Below are 18,427 nucleotides of genomic sequence, written 5' to 3'. Positions count from 1 at the left end.
TATTAAATGTTGATTGTCCTAAATCCTCAAAGTCAACTTGTTGGGGAAGAGAAATCCCTCTTAAAGAAGCATTTTTCTTAGCCTACAATGGGCTAATGACAAGTAAGTGATTAAAAATGTCCAGTGAGTTTAGCAAACTACATTGAGCTGGTCTTTTGAGAGCACCAAAAAAATCTTTTATAAAGGGAATAACCTGAAAATTAAGGGCATGAGTCCTAAAACGAATCAGAGAAACATGGAATGTCAAAATTGCAGAAAAACTCACATTTACATTCACACAAAAATCCTTATACCTTCATAAAATTTATGACTAGTTCAGCACATAGCTCAATATATTTCCTGTGCATTCTTAATGGCACTAAACATAAAATAATTCATTCTCCTCCATTACAATTCCATTCACTTCGATTTTAGCACTTCTTGCAATGTTTTCCGTCTATTGTAGGCTTGTTAAGCATGACACTCCGCGAGACTTCTTCACCAATTGTGTAGACGAGGGTGGTGGATTTGACTCCCCCAACTAATTCTAGGACCATGAAGAAAACCAATCAGGCACAAGCAAGTGGCAATCCAGAAAGGACCCCAACAATCTTGTCATGCAATCTTTGTTTGAGGAACCAACAACTGACACCAACCGTTGATGCACAACTATTCTATTGCTTGCCAATCAAGTAGGAATTTTTTTTTGGGGTAACTTGAATATAGATGAGATTCTTTGGGGATTAAATCTCTTCTTTGCTTATATATGTCCCAATTGAATGGACTCGGTGTGTCTATCTAACTTACTCAACCATGTGTCACTAGCAAACAACGCTTAGATATTAGCGTTAGATGCCTTACTTGGTCATACTCACTCAGTATTTCACTATGGTGAACCGTGAGCATATAAGTGAAAGAGTTAATTCTTTTTCAATTATGAACTTCAACTAGTGAAACTTTAAATAAATAAGGTAAATCTCCATGTGAAACATTTGTACAACTTCTTGAATAGTGCCTTACATTCGATAGTGTTTTTGTCACGACATGAAACAAACTGAACTACGTCTACGCCTCTACCAAAAAATGTAAGGAATTACAGTGTCAAACTCATAAAAGGAAGAATACACAAAACGTTTTTTAACTACACACAAGAATAAATTTGAAGAAAAATAATGACGAATTCTCATCGACCCTTTTCGATGGTATCACCAAGCATAGGTTCAGAAGCATCTGCTGGTGAATTCCCTACATCACCCACCATGTTTGTATTAGCTGATGATGAGTTGAAACAGCTAGTATCAATTGCAACCTCACTGGTTACGCTGGTTATATCATTGTATTTCCAATCTGTCAAATATCCTGGCCTTGAAGTTACAGTGCTCACTTCAATATCTCCTGAGAGCATTGCCACTACACGCGACATTGATGGCCGTAATGTTGGGGATGCTTGAGTGCACAAAAGAGATACTCCTATCAGTCGTTTTACTTCTTCCTCATTGAATTCTGATAGTTTAGAGTCTGCAAGATCTACTTCACGGTTGTTTTCATGCAACTGCCAAGCCTGAGAAAGATATATATGCTATAAGAGTAGCTTTACAATGTTGTGTACAAGTGGTGGCAGTGAGTGATCCATTTGTTTCAATGAGACAACTTTCTTCGGGTTCAGAATATAATACAAGAGTGGTCGAAGTGAGTAATCCAATATTCAAATTGTTTCAATGAGTTTAACAGCCTAAGTGTTCATAACATAGTATAAAGGTATTGGTAGTGAGTATTCAAATTGTCTGAATGAATAAGACAACCATGTTTTACTGGGGATCTAAATAAAATCTAGATGTTATCCCTAAAGTCAACCACAAGCTCATCTTGTGAATCTCACTACCACTCCATTAACACACATTTTAAATGGTCGGTGACATATGGATGAGTGACACTGATAGGTCAAGCTTGACATATTTGTAAACTTCAAAATCAAGAACATCACAAAATTATGAATAAAAAAAAAAACTTATGTGTCATCTTGAATTTCATAAAATAACTTGGAAAGGGACCATTACATGGTATTTTGTCGTACAAAAAGTAGGTTCTTAATAGAGTAGATTTGGGTATGGAGACTCATTTGATTTCCTTTTATGCTGCAAATTGGACTCATCTTGCAAATACTCTAAATAAGCAAATAAAATTACTTCACTTCCTTTAGACGTCCTAACTTTCCTCTTTATTTATTTATTGATAAATTATGATCCAAGCTTTGCTGGTACTTCAACTTCTGGCAGAAGCAAAAAATATATATAGTTGTGGATGGATCATGACTGCCATGAACCCAAAACACATATCTAAACAAAAATATATACTACTGAAAATTTTGGAAGGAAAAAAATCCATCCAATTAAAGAAAGATGACTGTCATAGTGCACTAAAATATTGTTCATACCCATTCAAGAAGATATATCTTTTCTTCTTCCAAGCTTGAGTCAGAATTTGGCCTCCCACTAACAAGCTCTAGAGCCACAACACCAAAGGCAAACACATCAGCCTTCTCTGTAAGGTGCCCACGCATGGCGTACTCCGGTGCAAGATACCCACTGCACCAGTAAAAATCAGACACACAAATTAGTACTAATCCAACTAAGCCTCTAGGACCTTACATGCACAAAATAAAGGATTATGTAATTCAGAAAGACAAGGTGACAAGCTATGCCTCTAGGATCTTACATAGTCCCTGCAACGCGCGTGCTTATGTGGGTCTTTTTATCATCATAAAGCTTGGCCAAGCCAAAGTCTGATATTTTGGGGATGAGATCAGAGTCAAGCAAGATATTACTAGCCTTTACATCTCTGTGTACAATCCGAAGCCGTGACTCCTCATGAAGATAAGCTAAACCTCTTGCTACACCCAAGCATATATCGAAGCGCATTGACCAATCGAGATTCAAGGTTCTTTTTCCTGTCTCATGCAAGCATATAAATTAAATCTACATAGTATAAATAAATACTTACACGATCAGTTTGCAACAGCAAAGATGTGTTCACATACCAAATAATGCTTGATCAAGACTTTTATTTTCTAGATACTCATACACAAGAAGTCGTTTATCTCCCTCAATGCAACATCCATACAGCTTCACAAGGTTACGGTGTTGCACAGCAGATATAGTAGCAATCTCAGTCAGGAATTGGTTCTTTCCTTGGTGCGATGTTACAGACAGTTGCTTCACAGCAATTACTCTCCCATCATTAAGTGTTCCCTATTTCATACAAAGTCCCAAACAAAATATTAAAGAGTATGTTTAAAAATATTACTCTACATATAATTTTAATCTATTATAGTAAATACAAAAAGAAGAGTTTGGATAATTAGGATGGATGGCTTAATAGATGTAATTTAGACTTTTTATCTGATTGATGTAAAACAAAACCTCACAATACCCATTTATACATAAAATTTATAAGGATAAATTTCAAAACATTGTAGTTTCTTAATGGTCAATGATCATGTTCACCATGAAATTGCATGTCGATTTTAATCAATTTCAATTTTATACCTTAAACCATTCAATGAAAAGTATCGGGCAGGAATTACAGGTTGCCCGATATAAATGTTCTACAAAGCACTAGATTGTCTTCGTATGGTCTAAAACTTTGATTTGAAAAATAAAAAACTTGCTTTCCAGAGTGTTTTTACTTCCAATGATACAAGCAATACATCTGGCAAGCTATAAACTAACAGAAATGTCATCTTATGGATCCCATTTCATAGATCAGGTAACCAACCTGACTAACATCTAGAAAAAAAAAAATTGTTATTTTTATGCTCCTCGTATATATAATCTTGTTTGCTAATGACTTCAATTATTTGGTCAGAGTCTCCTAATACTTAAAAATTTTGGAAATATTTATTCGTACCAACTGTGATTACTCAAACTACTATACCCTCCACAAAATGCAATTACTCATATATTGGTTCCCATGATTATCAAATCTAATAAACGTCAGCCAGAGATGATTTTTTCTTGACCAGACTATTTTGAACAATCTTAAACAACTACTCAAACATTAAGCCATCCATGAGGATATTAAATTTCCATAATCATTAAAATGTAATTTGTCCCTTATTTTCATCAATTCATCACCCTCTATAAGTAGTTTGATGTAAATAAGTGCTTTTTAATAACAGATTCACTTCTTGAAATTGCTATATAGTGGCATAAAATGGGCCTCATTTCATTGTATGATACGTTCGTTTTAAGTTTACCCAGTGTAAAGAGTAGCCTTAAAAAAAGGGGACAGAAAATAGGTTGGTTCATTTGAATATGTAACCAGGCCATATAAAGGGGAAAATGTGTAACAGATTTTATGGCATGGAAACTTTAGAGAAGTTTGAATTTGGGAATATGGGAATCAGAAAACAATTAGAAAATAGGTTGGTTCATTTGATTATGAACTTTGAATAACTTTCAACTCTGAGATTTGTCTAGGCCATTAATCAAGTCCTGGTGGGCAATGGTTCTAACACTTACATGTGGCATGATAATTGGCGCCCAGATGACCCTCTCTATCCAAAATTTGGGCATAGAATAGTGTATGATGCTGCCACCTCATTAAATGCTAAACTCTCTAGTGACAGTGATTCTAAACAAGGCTTGGAATCGGAGATATGCAAGGTCAGATGATCTTGTTACTTTCTCTATCTCAAGTATTTGGGACCAAATTAGGCCAAGGAGACCTACACAATTGGTGGAAAATTGTTTGATTTGCCAAAGCCACCCCAAGGCATGCTTTCGTTTCTTGGTTGGCTTTGACTGATAGATTATCTACTAATGAAAGAATAGTTAGTTGGATAATAAGTTGTGACATTTTGTGTTACTATGTAGAGCATGCGCTGAAAATAGAGACCATACCTTCTTCAAATGCCTTTTTTCTCAAAGAAGTTAAAGGATAATTAAAAGATGGTGCTGTCAAGAAGGCCTTCATGATGAATGGGGTAATCTCATCACCTGGGCAGTACAAAATTGAAGAGGAAAAATCTTTACGGCAGATTGTTGCAGGTTAGGCTTCATTCCTGGTATATACCATGTTTGGGCTCAAAGAAATTCTATCAAGCACTAGGGCACTGTGAGAATAGAGGAACAAATTTAGGAGTCAAAAAGAATCAGGAGAAAGTATAAAATTGAAAGCAAGGGTGTATATCCCAGACAAAAAATTCTGCACCAGATGGGGTATCTCAGATGTTGTGTTTAAGCCTAAAGTTTGATCTATGTAGTAGTACAACTTTCCAACTGTTGCAGATTCTTCTTCTTGCTGATTTGCTAAGCAGATGTGTGGCTGTCTAGTTTTGCATTATCTTGTATTCTGGTTTGTTAGTTGCTGGGATTTTGTCCCTGATCTGTATCTGGGTAGTCAATCTTGGTTGTGTAGTTTAGATATTGTTGTTTAGTTGTAGTTGGGAGTTGTTTGCTCTGCTGTATCCCTTAACTGTTGTGGCTGGTTTCCAGCTTGTTGCATATGGATATGATATTACTAATCTTCATTTGTTTTTGGATCAATTTAGTAATTGCAACTGCCAGCTTCTTGTCAATCACAGGAACAAGATATCACAATAAGGGCGGCCAAGGGATTTCACAAAAAAAGTAAAAATAAAATAGAAGGATATTATAAATGAAAGAAACAAAAAGAAAAAGGGGTGATGTTGCACTCTGTGATTTGTTAATAGCTATTGCTTGGAATTATCAATAGATGTATAGATGTATATCAGACAGTCAACTTTACAGCAATGGCTTGGTTTCAGCCACTGAAGTTATTGATTAGAATAAGGAATTACCTTATAAACTGGTCCAAATCCTCCCTCTCCAAGCTTATTATCAGGATTAAAATCTTCCGTAGCTGTCTTGAGTTCACCATAGCTGAAAGTGAATGTTTTAGCATCTATTCCGAGGAGCTCTGCAATTTCAACATAAACATAAGTTGTAACACTGAATCCATTTTCTAGTAATCGATTTGCTTGAGTGGTTTATAGCAGAAAATTCAGCGACGTTTTTGCAAGCTAAATAGGAACTATCCTTTTCTTAAGCATCAATCATCAATGTGTTTTAGTCCAGAACGTTGTTGGACTAAGCAGGAGATTAGGTAGCAAGCATAATAAATGGGAATTTGTATATAGCCTGGGGCTTCATTGGCCACATAAATTATGTTTCTCCCTATTCCTTTTTGGTCATATATGTCTGTTTGTGTGTGAATGCATATTATTTCAAGACATGTATAGAAAGAGGTTTTAGTAAAAATGCCTGTGTACACAAGAAATGATACACTGCATTTTATACTACTTAAAATGGAATATGCAGAAGCCACCTCACTAGTCACTAATAGTGAGTACCATAGCATCACATAAAGGAAAGAGTTCCATTTTTCTAATATGTAGAGAAAACTGAATGAAGTTTGACAACTATCATGTATATGCAACATGATTTTTGGCTTACCTTCATCATCATTGGTCGGTGGTTTTCTTCTTCGAACAATATAGAAAACCACGAAAACAGCCAGAAAGCTCAAAACCCCAACACCAACAACAACACCCACAATCAGACCAGTCCTATTCTTGTTGCTGCTTGTGCTTGGAGGTATGTTACTAACAGTGGGTGTAAATTCTATACCAAAGTAAGATAATCAATAATAAAATGTGATGAAACCAGTACCTAATCTTTCTAAATTGCATCTACAGTTTCTGCACATTTTTACCTGGGGTAGCACTGATGGCTGAAATAGAAGGCCCATAAGTACCTTGAGCAGGTACACAGCAAGTCCCTTTTCCAGCCCAAAAGAGATGGATTTCAAGGTAGTTTTCTGATACCTGAACATTATTATATTCCTTCGGAACAGCTACGAAAGAGGCACCACCGGCTTCCTTTCGTATGTCAAAATCCTTTAAAACAAGATTCCCCTGGAGTAAACAAATTCAAAAATTAGCAAAACAAAAGGATTGAGGATAAGAGGAAAGAGTTGATTTTATAGAGAAAATTGGAGAGGGAATACATCAAAGGTTTCATTCAAAATCCTTATCATGATTATAGACATATTTTAGATATCAAAACTATTTTGAGTTTTGGATATAAATTGCAAAAAAAGTGAAGAAATCACAGAGGTAATGGTTGTACCGTACTTGACATAAGTTCTGAGAAAACGAAGGGCAAAATAGATAGTAAAAGAAAACATGTGGAGGGATCAAAATAGAGAACTGCTAGTGGTAAATCTAGAATTGATTAGATAATTTTAGTTGTAAATATGCATCATATTCAAGAAAAATCTGCATTGATGTATAAGACAGTCAATATATTTGTTACACACACTCTTTTTCTGTTAAGAAATATACACTTCATTTTAATATAAAATGCTGTAGTTCTAAAACAATTCGATAATATGATGCGGACCTGGATATAAATATCAAAGACACGCCTCCCAAGACTTTGCCATGTGTTAGTGTTTACAAAAGCTATTTCTGCAAACTGGAGGCTCACAGTGTAGTTTCCATTCTCAAGCCCTAGGCCATAGTATCGTAATGATGAAGCAGAGAGTCGAGTCGTTTGGAACAGCTCTGAGTCTAAACTAGTGAATTGAGATGATGAAAAACTTGTATACTGAGCATTTTTGGTCCCACTAAAATATCCAACATTGCTAACTGCCCACCTGTCTGTGTCAACTACATAATATGTAGCTGGACCAAGTGTCTCATTATCCCTCTCATACACAATCCCATTAGAAGAGGTAATCTGAGGACCACCGCACTTAACTGCAAACTCAGAATCTGAAAAAAAATAAAATAAAATAAAAATAACAGTCATTGATGTGTAAGCTCGAAAAAGGTAATTAAATTTGTGCGTTCATAAGCATGCTACACATTTCAATAGTGGACATGCTTGAAGATCAGTAGTCTGTTATAAAAATAAATAAATAAATAAAAAATAAAAACTAGAATGTAAGTTGAAAAATAGTTTAATTATCTGTGATTTGAATATGAGACTTAGCCCTTAAAAAGACAGATCCAATATTCATGTGTACTAAAAATTTGGAATGCATCTTGATTGTACTGTGTCCATATCAATATTTTGCAAACATTTGAAGTTTCATCACTTCGTATTCTGCTTAGAATCACCAATGCTAGAGTATAATCTTCTCGCAGCTTGGCCTCAATACTTACTAATGCTTTCCAATCTTACAATCAAGTGTGATGTTTTAAATTGTACTTACATCTTCCAGCACCTCGATTGCAAGGAAAATCCTGTTGAAGACAGCTCAATCCTGAAGGCAAAACACTAAAGCAGAACAGAAATGCACTTAGGCACGGAATGTGTAGTTTAACGAAATAAAACATTAGTTATTATAGAAGATATATCTGATTGATACAAATATTATAATTAGGATTAAGTTTTCACTCATGTAATGAGAAATGATCTCTTGGCAATATGCTCATAAGCATTCTCCTAAGAATACTAACCCATCATTGCCCTATGATGAAAGAGGTTTCTTTAAATGAGTTACGACTTGTGTTTTCCCAATGTAAGGCATTACTTGCAATCACAAGAAGTAAATATATATGAAATTGTTCATGAAGAGAAACATATAATATTTAGATAGAAGTGGTGTTTTTATTTTTTATTTTTTTTGGGGGGTGGGGGGACGGAGGGGCAATTTAATCAAATGGGCGTTGATAGTCCCCATTACTCTCATAAGTATCAAATCAGCTAATTACACTTCATTTTTATCAATGTTTTGTATCAGCAAAACATATAGATTAGGTGTCATTTGACCATGTAAATGAGATGATATACAGGTTTGACCCATTCTAATTAAATATTTTTTGCATATTTTGGCAATTGATGACTCCTGAGTTATTGGAGCTGGAAACTCCATTTCTCATGCTCAAAATACCCATATGTGCGGCTTAAGAGAATATTTATTACTTCTTCCTTTTTCTGTTCAACTTCCAGAAATTTTCTTTTTCACTTTCAAATATTTTCCTGCCTTCTCCACAACAAACACAATCCCCACCTATCCCAAAACTCAACATATCTCAAATTAGTTTAGTATCAAAGCTTTTGTCCTGCATCAGACACCTAAATTCACTCCTTTTAATGAACATGTCTAAGTAATATACATTGCTAGACATCAGCTAATTAATTTCTATCTATAATATAGATTTTTTATCGGTAATTTCTATCTATAATTTACTTCTAGCAAAACATTATAATTCTCTGAGGTAGTGAGTTTATGATAATTCACACTCCACGAAAAGTTCCAGAACATTTGAGAGGACAAGTTACCATGTTGAAAATCATGGCTATCAGCTTCTAACAGCTTCACTACCTTAATTGACAAGACTAATAACATTTTAAAATTGATTAGAAACTTGTTTCATTATGGTAAAACTTAAGCTTTAAAATAAGAAAATATAGCATCGAGAAATTTACCTGCTGTTTGAACTTTCTATTGTGAAATTGTTGGCAACTAAATTACTGCATATTATAAAGCATAAGATTTGAATGTCAGTTTTTATTCATGAGTAGAAAGTTATAGAATATCAAAAACATCAATATAATATAAATATTTTCAAATACAATAGTATACATACAGTTGTAAATTTTGTTCGCTGACCCAAGAAGGAAAGCTTCCCTGTAAATTATTGTAAGACAAATCACTGCAATCATAACATAACAAGGATGTTAGATACATGATCCATTCAACTGGTAAACAATCCCATGTTCAGTACTAAATTACGCATTAGTCAATTGACATTGATGCTCTGAAACAAAATTCTGAAACCATATTATTTTCGAAATTTAGAACCTCTATTTTTCTATGTTTGCTAATAATGCATGCTTGTTTATGCTATTAGCTACACATGGAAATCCATGTACAATTAATCCATTGGTGATACAGCATTTAGTCTTTTCTGTAATTGCTTGCTTATATACAGAAAATACCCTCCCCACCCATCCACACACTCCCCCCACCCCCAAAAAAAGAAAAAGAAAGGAAACACTTCCATCATTTTAGAGTTATCACTAAATTATTACATGGTGATCAAATTTTTGATTAACCTGAGTGTGTTATAACCTCCCAATATAAAAGCATCTGCTCCATAAGATTGTTATAGCTCACTACATATATATAAATGTTCACTTAACTCATACAAGATTTTGGGATGTGGTAGACGGACCCAGGATTTTAAGCTAGAGAGAGCCAGAGAATAAAGAAAAAAAAAATTCTAAATAGGCATCGATATAGTATTAAAAAATTATAAATACACAAAATCGTTATTTCTTAAATACATTAAAATGCAATCATCTACTAACAAAGACAAAGACAAAAACAAAATAATGTTTTTTTAATACTAGGCAGGCCAAGATTTTTTTTGTTGAAATTACAGCATTCATTGTGGTGGTTTTAAAAATTTTAGCTTTTAGCACCTCAAAAAGTTATTTTATCTTACCAACCTTACTTTACAATACACCCAATATCAAATATTCTATTTTTTTTTTTATCACTTCATTTAAAATAATATAAACAACTCGTTAAAATAATAAAGAAAGAAAGAGAATTTGAATTTTTAATTAAAGAAAGAGATATAATCTTTTTTGGTAAGAAGGAAGAGGTATAATCTTAATAAAATATTGTATTTTATTTTTAACAACTTGCTACAGTCAACTAGTATTTATACCAATTTACTGTAGTTGCAAAACATTTAGCTTTAGTTTCTCCTATAACACATGATTTTTTGGTCCTTTGGTGGTAAAATAATTTTTTTTTGCTAAAATACAATCACCATTGTCAATTTTTTTTTTTTATTGTTTTTGTTAATGTTTTAGGTTGAATAGTTGCTATTTGGGTTAGATTAGCTAAGCTGATTGGAGAGAAGGTGAACCTAAGGTTTTGGAAGGGGGCCCACTACACAAATAAAATATATAATAACTATATATATATATATTTTTTTTTTTTTTTTTTTTTTTATTGGACCCGAGGGGGCTTGGGCCCCTTGGGGCCCCCCACCTGGGTCCATCCCTGGTGGTACCCAACATTTTTCTACCAAAATACCACCATAAGAGATCGGGGTCATACTACCCTCTTGACATCAGATTGAATATAACTCCTTGAACATATGCATCGGAGATTCAGAAAATCCTTATACAAATAAGGGACTTTTTCAATTAAAAAGCTAATTATTAGACACCTCCATTTTAAATGTATCATAATGTTGTAAAATGCAAGTGATGTCTTTATGTACTTACATGTTGAGAAGAGATCCACTCTTTTGTGCAGGCACAATGCCGTTTAACTTATTATTTCCGAGAAACCTGATAAAGAAGGCAATAATACATGCTTCAATATAATATAGAATAATATTGGGAAGTATAATGTGAAATTAAGAAAATGAGGTATATTACAAGTAAGAGAGCGAACTCAAATTGAAAAGCGCATTCGGAATCTGTCCTGTTATATTGTTGAAGCTCAAATCCCTAAAAAAGTTAAACAATATTATTATAATGTATTGATAACAAAGTTATTATCACTTGGTTGTGATACATAAAACTAGTTATCTACAAGAGGTAATTAACAGTTATAATCCTTATACAATATCCCAAAAAGAAAGAAGGAAAAAGAAAAGGATAGAGAAAAGATAAGAAAAGTGAAAAAAAAAACAAGATGAATTTGAAATACAATGAAGTGGCCCCTTATCACATAGTTACAAACAGGGTGAGTTCATTTTGCAAGACTAGAGAAATCTCATAAAAATATCACTTAGATTTACCATTTAAATTTTAATACAGGAACGTAATAAATAGAAGAGATGTTCTCAGTTCCATTGCTTTGAACAGCAATCAAATTCAACCTAAATTACAGCACCACGTACATCTAAAATTCTAAATAGTCACCCACCAATGGACATTACTTACAGTTGTGACAACTTTTGGTATTCTCCTATATTTGATGGAATTGAATCAGAAATGTTAATATTCCTCAGCACTCTGCAATAGATGCTGTTATTTATATTCTAGAAGAGCAACAAAGAAGGAAAAAAAACATGGATATTCATAATTAGGAATCTAAAACATAAACACTTGTTTCCTTACAAGATACTTAGAGATTTCATATTCTGTATAAATGCCAGTGAAGAGCTCCCATTAGACAAATCACTTATTCTCCTACAATAATATCACACATGAGATTGTTAGCTTTACAAGATCTGCGAAATACCTATAAAAGTAACTAAGAGATGTCAACTCACAACTCCGTCAGGGAAGTCAAATTGGAAAATGCTGAGGGTATTGGACCTTCTAAAGAGTTTCCTTCAAACCTCCTACCAAAATCATTTTGGAGTAGTTAATCATAAATTGTGCACAAATGCATCTCTTCTGTAGAATGTACAAATACACACTAAAATTTTATCAATAATAACCCTTACAATAAATAATGTTGCTTTGACATTGCAATGAAAATTGAGCCTTATTAAGCATGATTTAGAGAGAAGCAAATAGGATAGGGCTAGCAATATTGTCTTACAAGGTAGTAAGCTTTGACCAATTCCCAATGAAGTCAGGTATTTGGCCCGTTAGTTCAGTGTCTGAAGCCCACCTGAGACCACAAATATTTCCTCACACAATCTAATCACAATTTTTTTTTTTTTTTTATATTCATCATTATGTGAATTTTAGAAAGTTTGCAGGTGAGAAAAGTAGTAAGCTAGTTCTTACACTTTCACAAGGCTTTTTAAATTAGCAAATGTCAAAGGAATCGCACCACTAACTCCAGAACTATCAAAGTAGCTGTCAAGGCAAAAAATTTACATGAATATATTGATATCCTATCCTCGACTCAAAAAAAAATTTAGTAATAACAGTTAATGAACTTAACAACCAAAGGAAAGGTCTCAAGCCATCATTAGATTATTGTTCAAGCTGCTAACTTGTTTAGAATAATTTTCACAATTTCTTGTGATAAGTATCTACAAAATATATCATTTTCACCATATCATTTCTGGCTGTTAATGGTACTTGACTTTCATGTAAAATATATTTCTAAAATTATGATTACATTGTTTTCTGTCTTGGGATAAAATAGATAATCTTGCATTTGCAAAACCTTGCAATATGGCATATGAGATTTATTGGCACAAAGTTTATATAATCTCGAGCGACCGACAGGATATTACTAGAAGCTTTACTAGAACCATTTCTAAAGTCTGCCTCACCTAGCTAAAATACAATCAAATAGGTTTTCATAACTACACTGAAAGTGGAAAGCTTTATGGTACTAGAACTTACAGCTCTTCTAATTTCACTAATTTCCCAAGATCAGATGGAAGAGAACCAGTGAAGTTGTTTGTCGAAAAAGACCTACAAAATTAACAAGAAAAACAATATATGAATTATAATTTATAAACAAGGACTTGATTCTCTTAGGGTGCAGATTATCAAAATCAAGTATGTGAGATGCAGAATTCCAGCCCCAAAAAAAAAAGTTATGTGAAATGCAGAATGCATCAGAATAGGTGTACAATTGCATAAGGGTGACTACTAAATTCATATTTTTGTGAAACCCTTCTTCATTATTTTTAATGGGAAGTCACACATGCATCTTGTGCGCCTTGAACCCAAGACCTTACCCTCCATCCTATTATTGAGGGAGCAAATCCCATTTGAGATAGACCTTATCACAAAACCCTTCTTCAAATAAATTACAATATATAAATGGTTGAAACAACACCACCAAGATGCTACATAGATCACTCAAATTTTGAGTGAGGGGTAACTTACAATACTTTTAATTCTGTAAGATTTCCAAGTTCCTTTGGAAGAGTCCCTGATAATGCATTGATGCCAAAACTCCTAATTTATTACACATCAAAGGAAAGAGAAAGGTTAGCTGACATTAGACGTACAATAGCCTTTGAGTTTCAAACAAAAACTGAGACAGGCTTACAGGTATTGCATGCGATATAGTTTGCCGATGGATGCAGACAAGTTACCAGTCAAGTAATTTTGGCCCAAATTCCTGTAAGAAATATTGGAAACATAGCACATTTAACAGAATATAATGAAAATGAACCATCCTGAAAAACTAGCACACCACATCTACTACAAAATTCAATTGGTTTACATGACACAATACACTTTCAAGGTCTAAGTTCAATCCCAGCTTACATGAAAAAGAAGGTAAACTATATTCATGCAAAACTCAAGTAAACAAACATATCAAGAAGATATCGTACAGATTGAAGAGGAAAGTCAAAGTCCATAGTTCATCTGGAATTACGCCAACTACATTCAGGGCATAAACCTTCCTGTAAAAGGGGGAAAAAAAACATCAACCATGAAAAAAAAGATTCATAAACTGAAGATGCCCAAGACATTTTAAAGTGTAGTTTTTGTATCTTACCAAATTTTGCAGAACTTTCAAGGATTTAAAAAAACAAAAAAAAATTTGAAAAAAGTGGGGATTATCATATAAAATAATTGTGCTTCAGCTTGTATATGAATTTAATTCATGGATCAATAAAACTGTAAGCTTGATAAAGGTGGCAGATTGAATGACTACTTGAGAATATTAGTAATTAATATCATAAAAGCTCTCTACAAGCGCAATGTTTAAATATAATGGTGAGTTTCCAATTAATGGCCACATACACTAGCGGCATTCTGCTCCCATCTTATGGGTTTAGATCCAAGGGTCAAACTCAAATCCCCTTAATTCTCACTTTGCTCCCATCTGATTATCCTTTGCAAGGATTTAGATTTTATTCTTTTGTTTGCACTAAATGCATCTCAAATTGTGCTTGTAATCTCCAATGGCATAAAATTCATGGTTCATTGTACAAAACCACACTTGTACTAGTGAAATGTGGTGAAGAAAATAAGCATAGTAGAAGATAAAATTAGCCATCAATATATAAATTCAAGAAACCACATGAGGAACTTTTAAATTATAAAACACACATGCGCGCACACACACACAAAGAACTTATCTCTTCAAAAAAAATTTCCCCAATTCTTTCCCCATTGCAACAGTGGAACATTGAGCTCAAGTAAAGTTTCCATTTTATAATACCATGTGAATTTATAAAGTTGACACATTTTATCTTTTCATTTTTGGTCATCATATAGATGATTCATACATGAGATTCTCTTTTAACAGGATATTATGACAAGGCATCCTTATGATGTCTCCATGACCTTGCCTTAGTCCTTAGGATTCTATGGCGAATTTCATGCAAAACTCAATAATTTTAAAGTGCACACATCCATCATAGGTATTGGTTTGACCAACAGATGCCACCAACACAAATTGGTGCATGAAGATACATTTCATCAAAATTTTAAGCAGCAAAATACTTTATCTTTTATGCTCAAATTTGATGGTATGATGTTTGTATGATATTACATGCTCAAAAACCTTTAAAATATAGGAACAGAACATGGGAAGCACCATGAGGGCACACCCATGACAGATTAGCTCTTCTAATTAGAAAAAGGCTGACTTGGGTAGCAAAAAATTCTCATTCGTTTGACTGCTTTAAAACAAATGAGAATTTTTTTGTCATAAACCAGTTAATCGAAAGTAAACTTAGACCTATTCAACAACCAGTCAGATATAATAGAGGTGATCCCTATTCCTTTTTGTTCAATAAAAAAAATCAGCTATTCAAAAAATAAATAAATAAAAAATCAGCAAAAGTAAAGATAGGTAATTTAGCTGTCAAAAGATTTTACGGCTTGAACTTATTGGAATTGAAACATGCAATTTAATTTAAACTTTTTTTTTCTTTTTTTGAATGTATAGAAATTGTAATTATAAGCAAAAATGGCATGGAAAAAAAAAAAGACACCAGGATATATATATTAAAGAAAGAAACGTACAATTGGGTAATGTGGCAAGTAGAGTTACTATTGGAGGAACAGTCACATTTGATCAAAGGGTTGAACTTTGTGTCATCAAAACTGGTGGAGTCGATGGCTGCTCCACTGCATGGTTCCCCACTTATATTCCATTGATTTGAATTTGCTGAGATCCCCCATTTTTGAAATATTGTATTCAGTGCTGCCACTGCAATCATATTCACAATTAAACATCATTGTGATCAATCTGATATACACCCTCCAAAATTGCCACCGTTTAAAAGTACAATTTTGTTTAGAAAAAAGAGCAAAAATTTTATAAAGTTATTATATTAAAAAAATAAAAAGCTTATTTTTATTTTGAGCCCATCCAAAACAGAGATAAATGTTGTGTTTGTAAAAAAGAACTCTCAAATCATTGATACGCATCACAGATTGAACCGTAAAATAAATCCCACTTGCTTAAAAAATATCCGAATTGTCCAAAACTATTAAATCCACAATTTTTTTTTTTTTTAATTTTAAGAATCAAAATTACAATTAACCCAATTTTAAAGTATAATAATATCTACTTTGAAATGATGACGATATCAAAAGTACAATATCTTCTCTGCACTTATCAGCATGATTCGTTGGTTTGTATGGCATATGAGCAGTATGGGGCTTATTATTTCAGCTCTTAGCTAGATTTGCAAGCTATAGCAATAGCATGATCAAATTCTAAAAGCCAGCCTTTTATTACTTCAAGTTTGTACTTCAACAATTATAAACAGACACAGTTTTGTATTGCTGATAATATGTAACATATGCTGAAGACGAAAAAAAAAAAAAAAAAAAGCTCTCAGCCGAGAACTATAGAAAGTAATAAATTGTGTTTATCAGTGTGTGTATGTGAGAGAGAGGCACACCTTCAGCAGGGTCTGTTCGATTTTGAGCTTGAGCTAACTCAAAAAGTTGGCAAAAGAGGCAAGCAGCACAAAAAGCATAAACTAGAAGAGGTGATGATCCTGCCATGGCTTCAATTTTTCTCTATGGGAATGGGATTTATTAATAAAATAGAAGTGCAAAGCCACCACGCTAGACCATCTACTCTGACAAAGTATACAAAATTGCAAGTTCAGCCCTTTGATAAATGTACTATATAAAAAGCCAATAGGGACAGGAAGTTGACCCTTGTTTGTAAAACACTATATGTAATTGATAATTCAGTTCGGTTGTTACATCGTGACCCACTCACGCGCGCCTATCCAATGGAACCAAATTCACATTTCATTTTCAGGTTGATCCAGCTCTAGGCCCTTTTTGTTTTTTTTTTTGGGTACAATGCACGACTCATCATGAGCATTTATCCTGTCATAATTTCCAAAGATTTTTGGGCAAGAGATCGGGTGATTAGTCCTATTGATTAGTACAGGTCAAGTTCATGAGGGCCCCAGAACATTGACACATTTATCGCCTCGAGATATCCAAGCGGCAGGAGATGCATTTGGAGTCTTAAGTGAAAATTAAATTGTGGTTTTTTTATATATTTAAATATGAATTCTTTTTAAAAATATTAAATATTACTTATTCTTTATCTCTTGTTTTAAGCTGCGTTTGTTTTGGTGGTAAATGATTTCAGAAAATCATTTACCACCTGACCCATGTGTTTGGCTGGCAAAGGAAAATTCATTTTCCGGAAAATATGCTTAAAGTTTGACCAAATTTTCACCCTTGACCCGGAAATCATTTTACGCCCTTATTTTACCTTCAAATGATTTCCGGAAAAGAGAGAGCCAGAGCCGAACCAAACCGAGCGAGAGAGAGAGCGAGAGCGAGAGAGAGAACGAGCCTTCGACTTCGACTTCGCCGGCGTTCACGAGCCTTCGACTTCGCCGGCGCCACGAACTGACGAACTCACGAACCGCGCCATCGCACCGGTCTCGCGCCGAGAGAGAGAAGAGAAGAGAAGAGAGAGAGAGAGAGAGAAGGAGTAGAGAAGAGAAAGAGACCTGAAGCACCACTTCGGACTCCTTGCCGCACTCAGAGAAAGAAGACCCATCCCACTCCGGTGACCCATTCCTCATTGTTACCGACCCACCCCTGAGCCAATTGGACCGCCATAAGCAACCCACCCCTGAGCCGATTTGTCCATTGTGTGAGCAACCCACTCCTAGATTGAGCCACCACCTTTAGATCGACCCACCGTGTGAGCAACCCATAAACCAATCTCTCTCTCTCTCTCTCTCTCTCTCTCTCTCTCTTTCACTGAAGTCCCTCTCTCATGATTGGTCTTGGGATTTTGATTTTTTTGTTTTGATTTTGTTTCTTTGATTGTTTATATATTTTAATTCTCTGTAATAATATTTGATTGGATCCTAAGAAAATGTGAGAAACATGATAAAAATGAGTTTTCTAGAGCACTTTTAGGAACACAACTAAACACTAGAAAATATTTTTCAAAACATTTTTTGGAATGTAATCAAACACTTGAAAATATTTTCTTTTCCTAAAAACATTTTCTCCTGTATTCATTTTACACTCGAAATTCAATTTACATTGAACCAAATGCAGCCTAAGTGCAC

At 34.0% G+C, this 18,427-nt stretch overlaps 1 protein-coding gene across 3 annotated transcripts in view; it reads right to left on the bottom strand.

Annotated features, from left to right (window-relative positions):
• LOC111995102 (probable LRR receptor-like serine/threonine-protein kinase At1g56140) overlaps nucleotides 1–16,983 on the bottom strand; it is a 75,083-nt gene extending 58,100 nt beyond the window's left edge. The window contains exons 1-24 of one of the 3 annotated variants that reach the window (XM_024027001.2): nucleotides 16,772–16,983; nucleotides 15,885–16,071; nucleotides 14,240–14,311; nucleotides 13,951–14,022; nucleotides 13,785–13,856; nucleotides 13,293–13,364; nucleotides 12,723–12,794; nucleotides 12,532–12,603; nucleotides 12,257–12,328; nucleotides 12,102–12,173; nucleotides 11,925–11,996; nucleotides 11,415–11,486; nucleotides 11,259–11,324; nucleotides 9,602–9,667; nucleotides 9,441–9,485; nucleotides 8,221–8,285; nucleotides 7,404–7,777; nucleotides 6,715–6,916; nucleotides 6,456–6,623; nucleotides 5,801–5,919; nucleotides 3,017–3,227; nucleotides 2,695–2,926; nucleotides 2,414–2,564; nucleotides 914–1,540 (exon numbers count right to left, since the gene is read on the bottom strand). In XM_024027001.2, the coding sequence (XP_023882769.1) occupies nucleotides 1,163–1,540; nucleotides 2,414–2,564; nucleotides 2,695–2,926; nucleotides 3,017–3,227; nucleotides 5,801–5,919; nucleotides 6,456–6,623; nucleotides 6,715–6,916; nucleotides 7,404–7,777; nucleotides 8,221–8,285; nucleotides 9,441–9,485; nucleotides 9,602–9,667; nucleotides 11,259–11,324; nucleotides 11,415–11,486; nucleotides 11,925–11,996; nucleotides 12,102–12,173; nucleotides 12,257–12,328; nucleotides 12,532–12,603; nucleotides 12,723–12,794; nucleotides 13,293–13,364; nucleotides 13,785–13,856; nucleotides 13,951–14,022; nucleotides 14,240–14,311; nucleotides 15,885–16,071; nucleotides 16,772–16,877 (3,090 nt within the window). In that variant the 5' untranslated portion in view covers nucleotides 16,878–16,983 and the 3' untranslated portion in view covers nucleotides 914–1,162. Of the gene's footprint in view, nucleotides 1–913; nucleotides 1,541–2,413; nucleotides 2,565–2,694; nucleotides 2,927–3,016; nucleotides 3,228–5,800; nucleotides 5,920–6,455; nucleotides 6,624–6,714; nucleotides 6,917–7,403; nucleotides 7,778–8,220; nucleotides 8,286–9,440; nucleotides 9,486–9,601; nucleotides 9,668–11,258; nucleotides 11,325–11,414; nucleotides 11,487–11,924; nucleotides 11,997–12,101; nucleotides 12,174–12,256; nucleotides 12,329–12,531; nucleotides 12,604–12,722; nucleotides 12,795–13,292; nucleotides 13,365–13,784; nucleotides 13,857–13,950; nucleotides 14,023–14,171; nucleotides 14,312–15,884; nucleotides 16,072–16,771 lie in introns of those variants that run through there. The other 2 variants (XM_065775035.1, XM_065775036.1) reach the window with 2 other exon arrangements.
• Nucleotides 16,984–18,427: the final 1,444 nt, after the last annotated feature.

This window comes from Quercus suber, unplaced genomic scaffold (genome assembly GCF_002906115.3).
Source record: "Quercus suber isolate HL8 unplaced genomic scaffold, Cork oak 2.0 scaffold_103, whole genome shotgun sequence".
Lineage (NCBI taxonomy): Eukaryota > Viridiplantae > Streptophyta > Magnoliopsida > Fagales > Fagaceae > Quercus > Quercus suber.
Note: the sequence above shows the minus strand (reverse complement) of the source record. Positions and strands in the feature narration are given on the sequence as shown.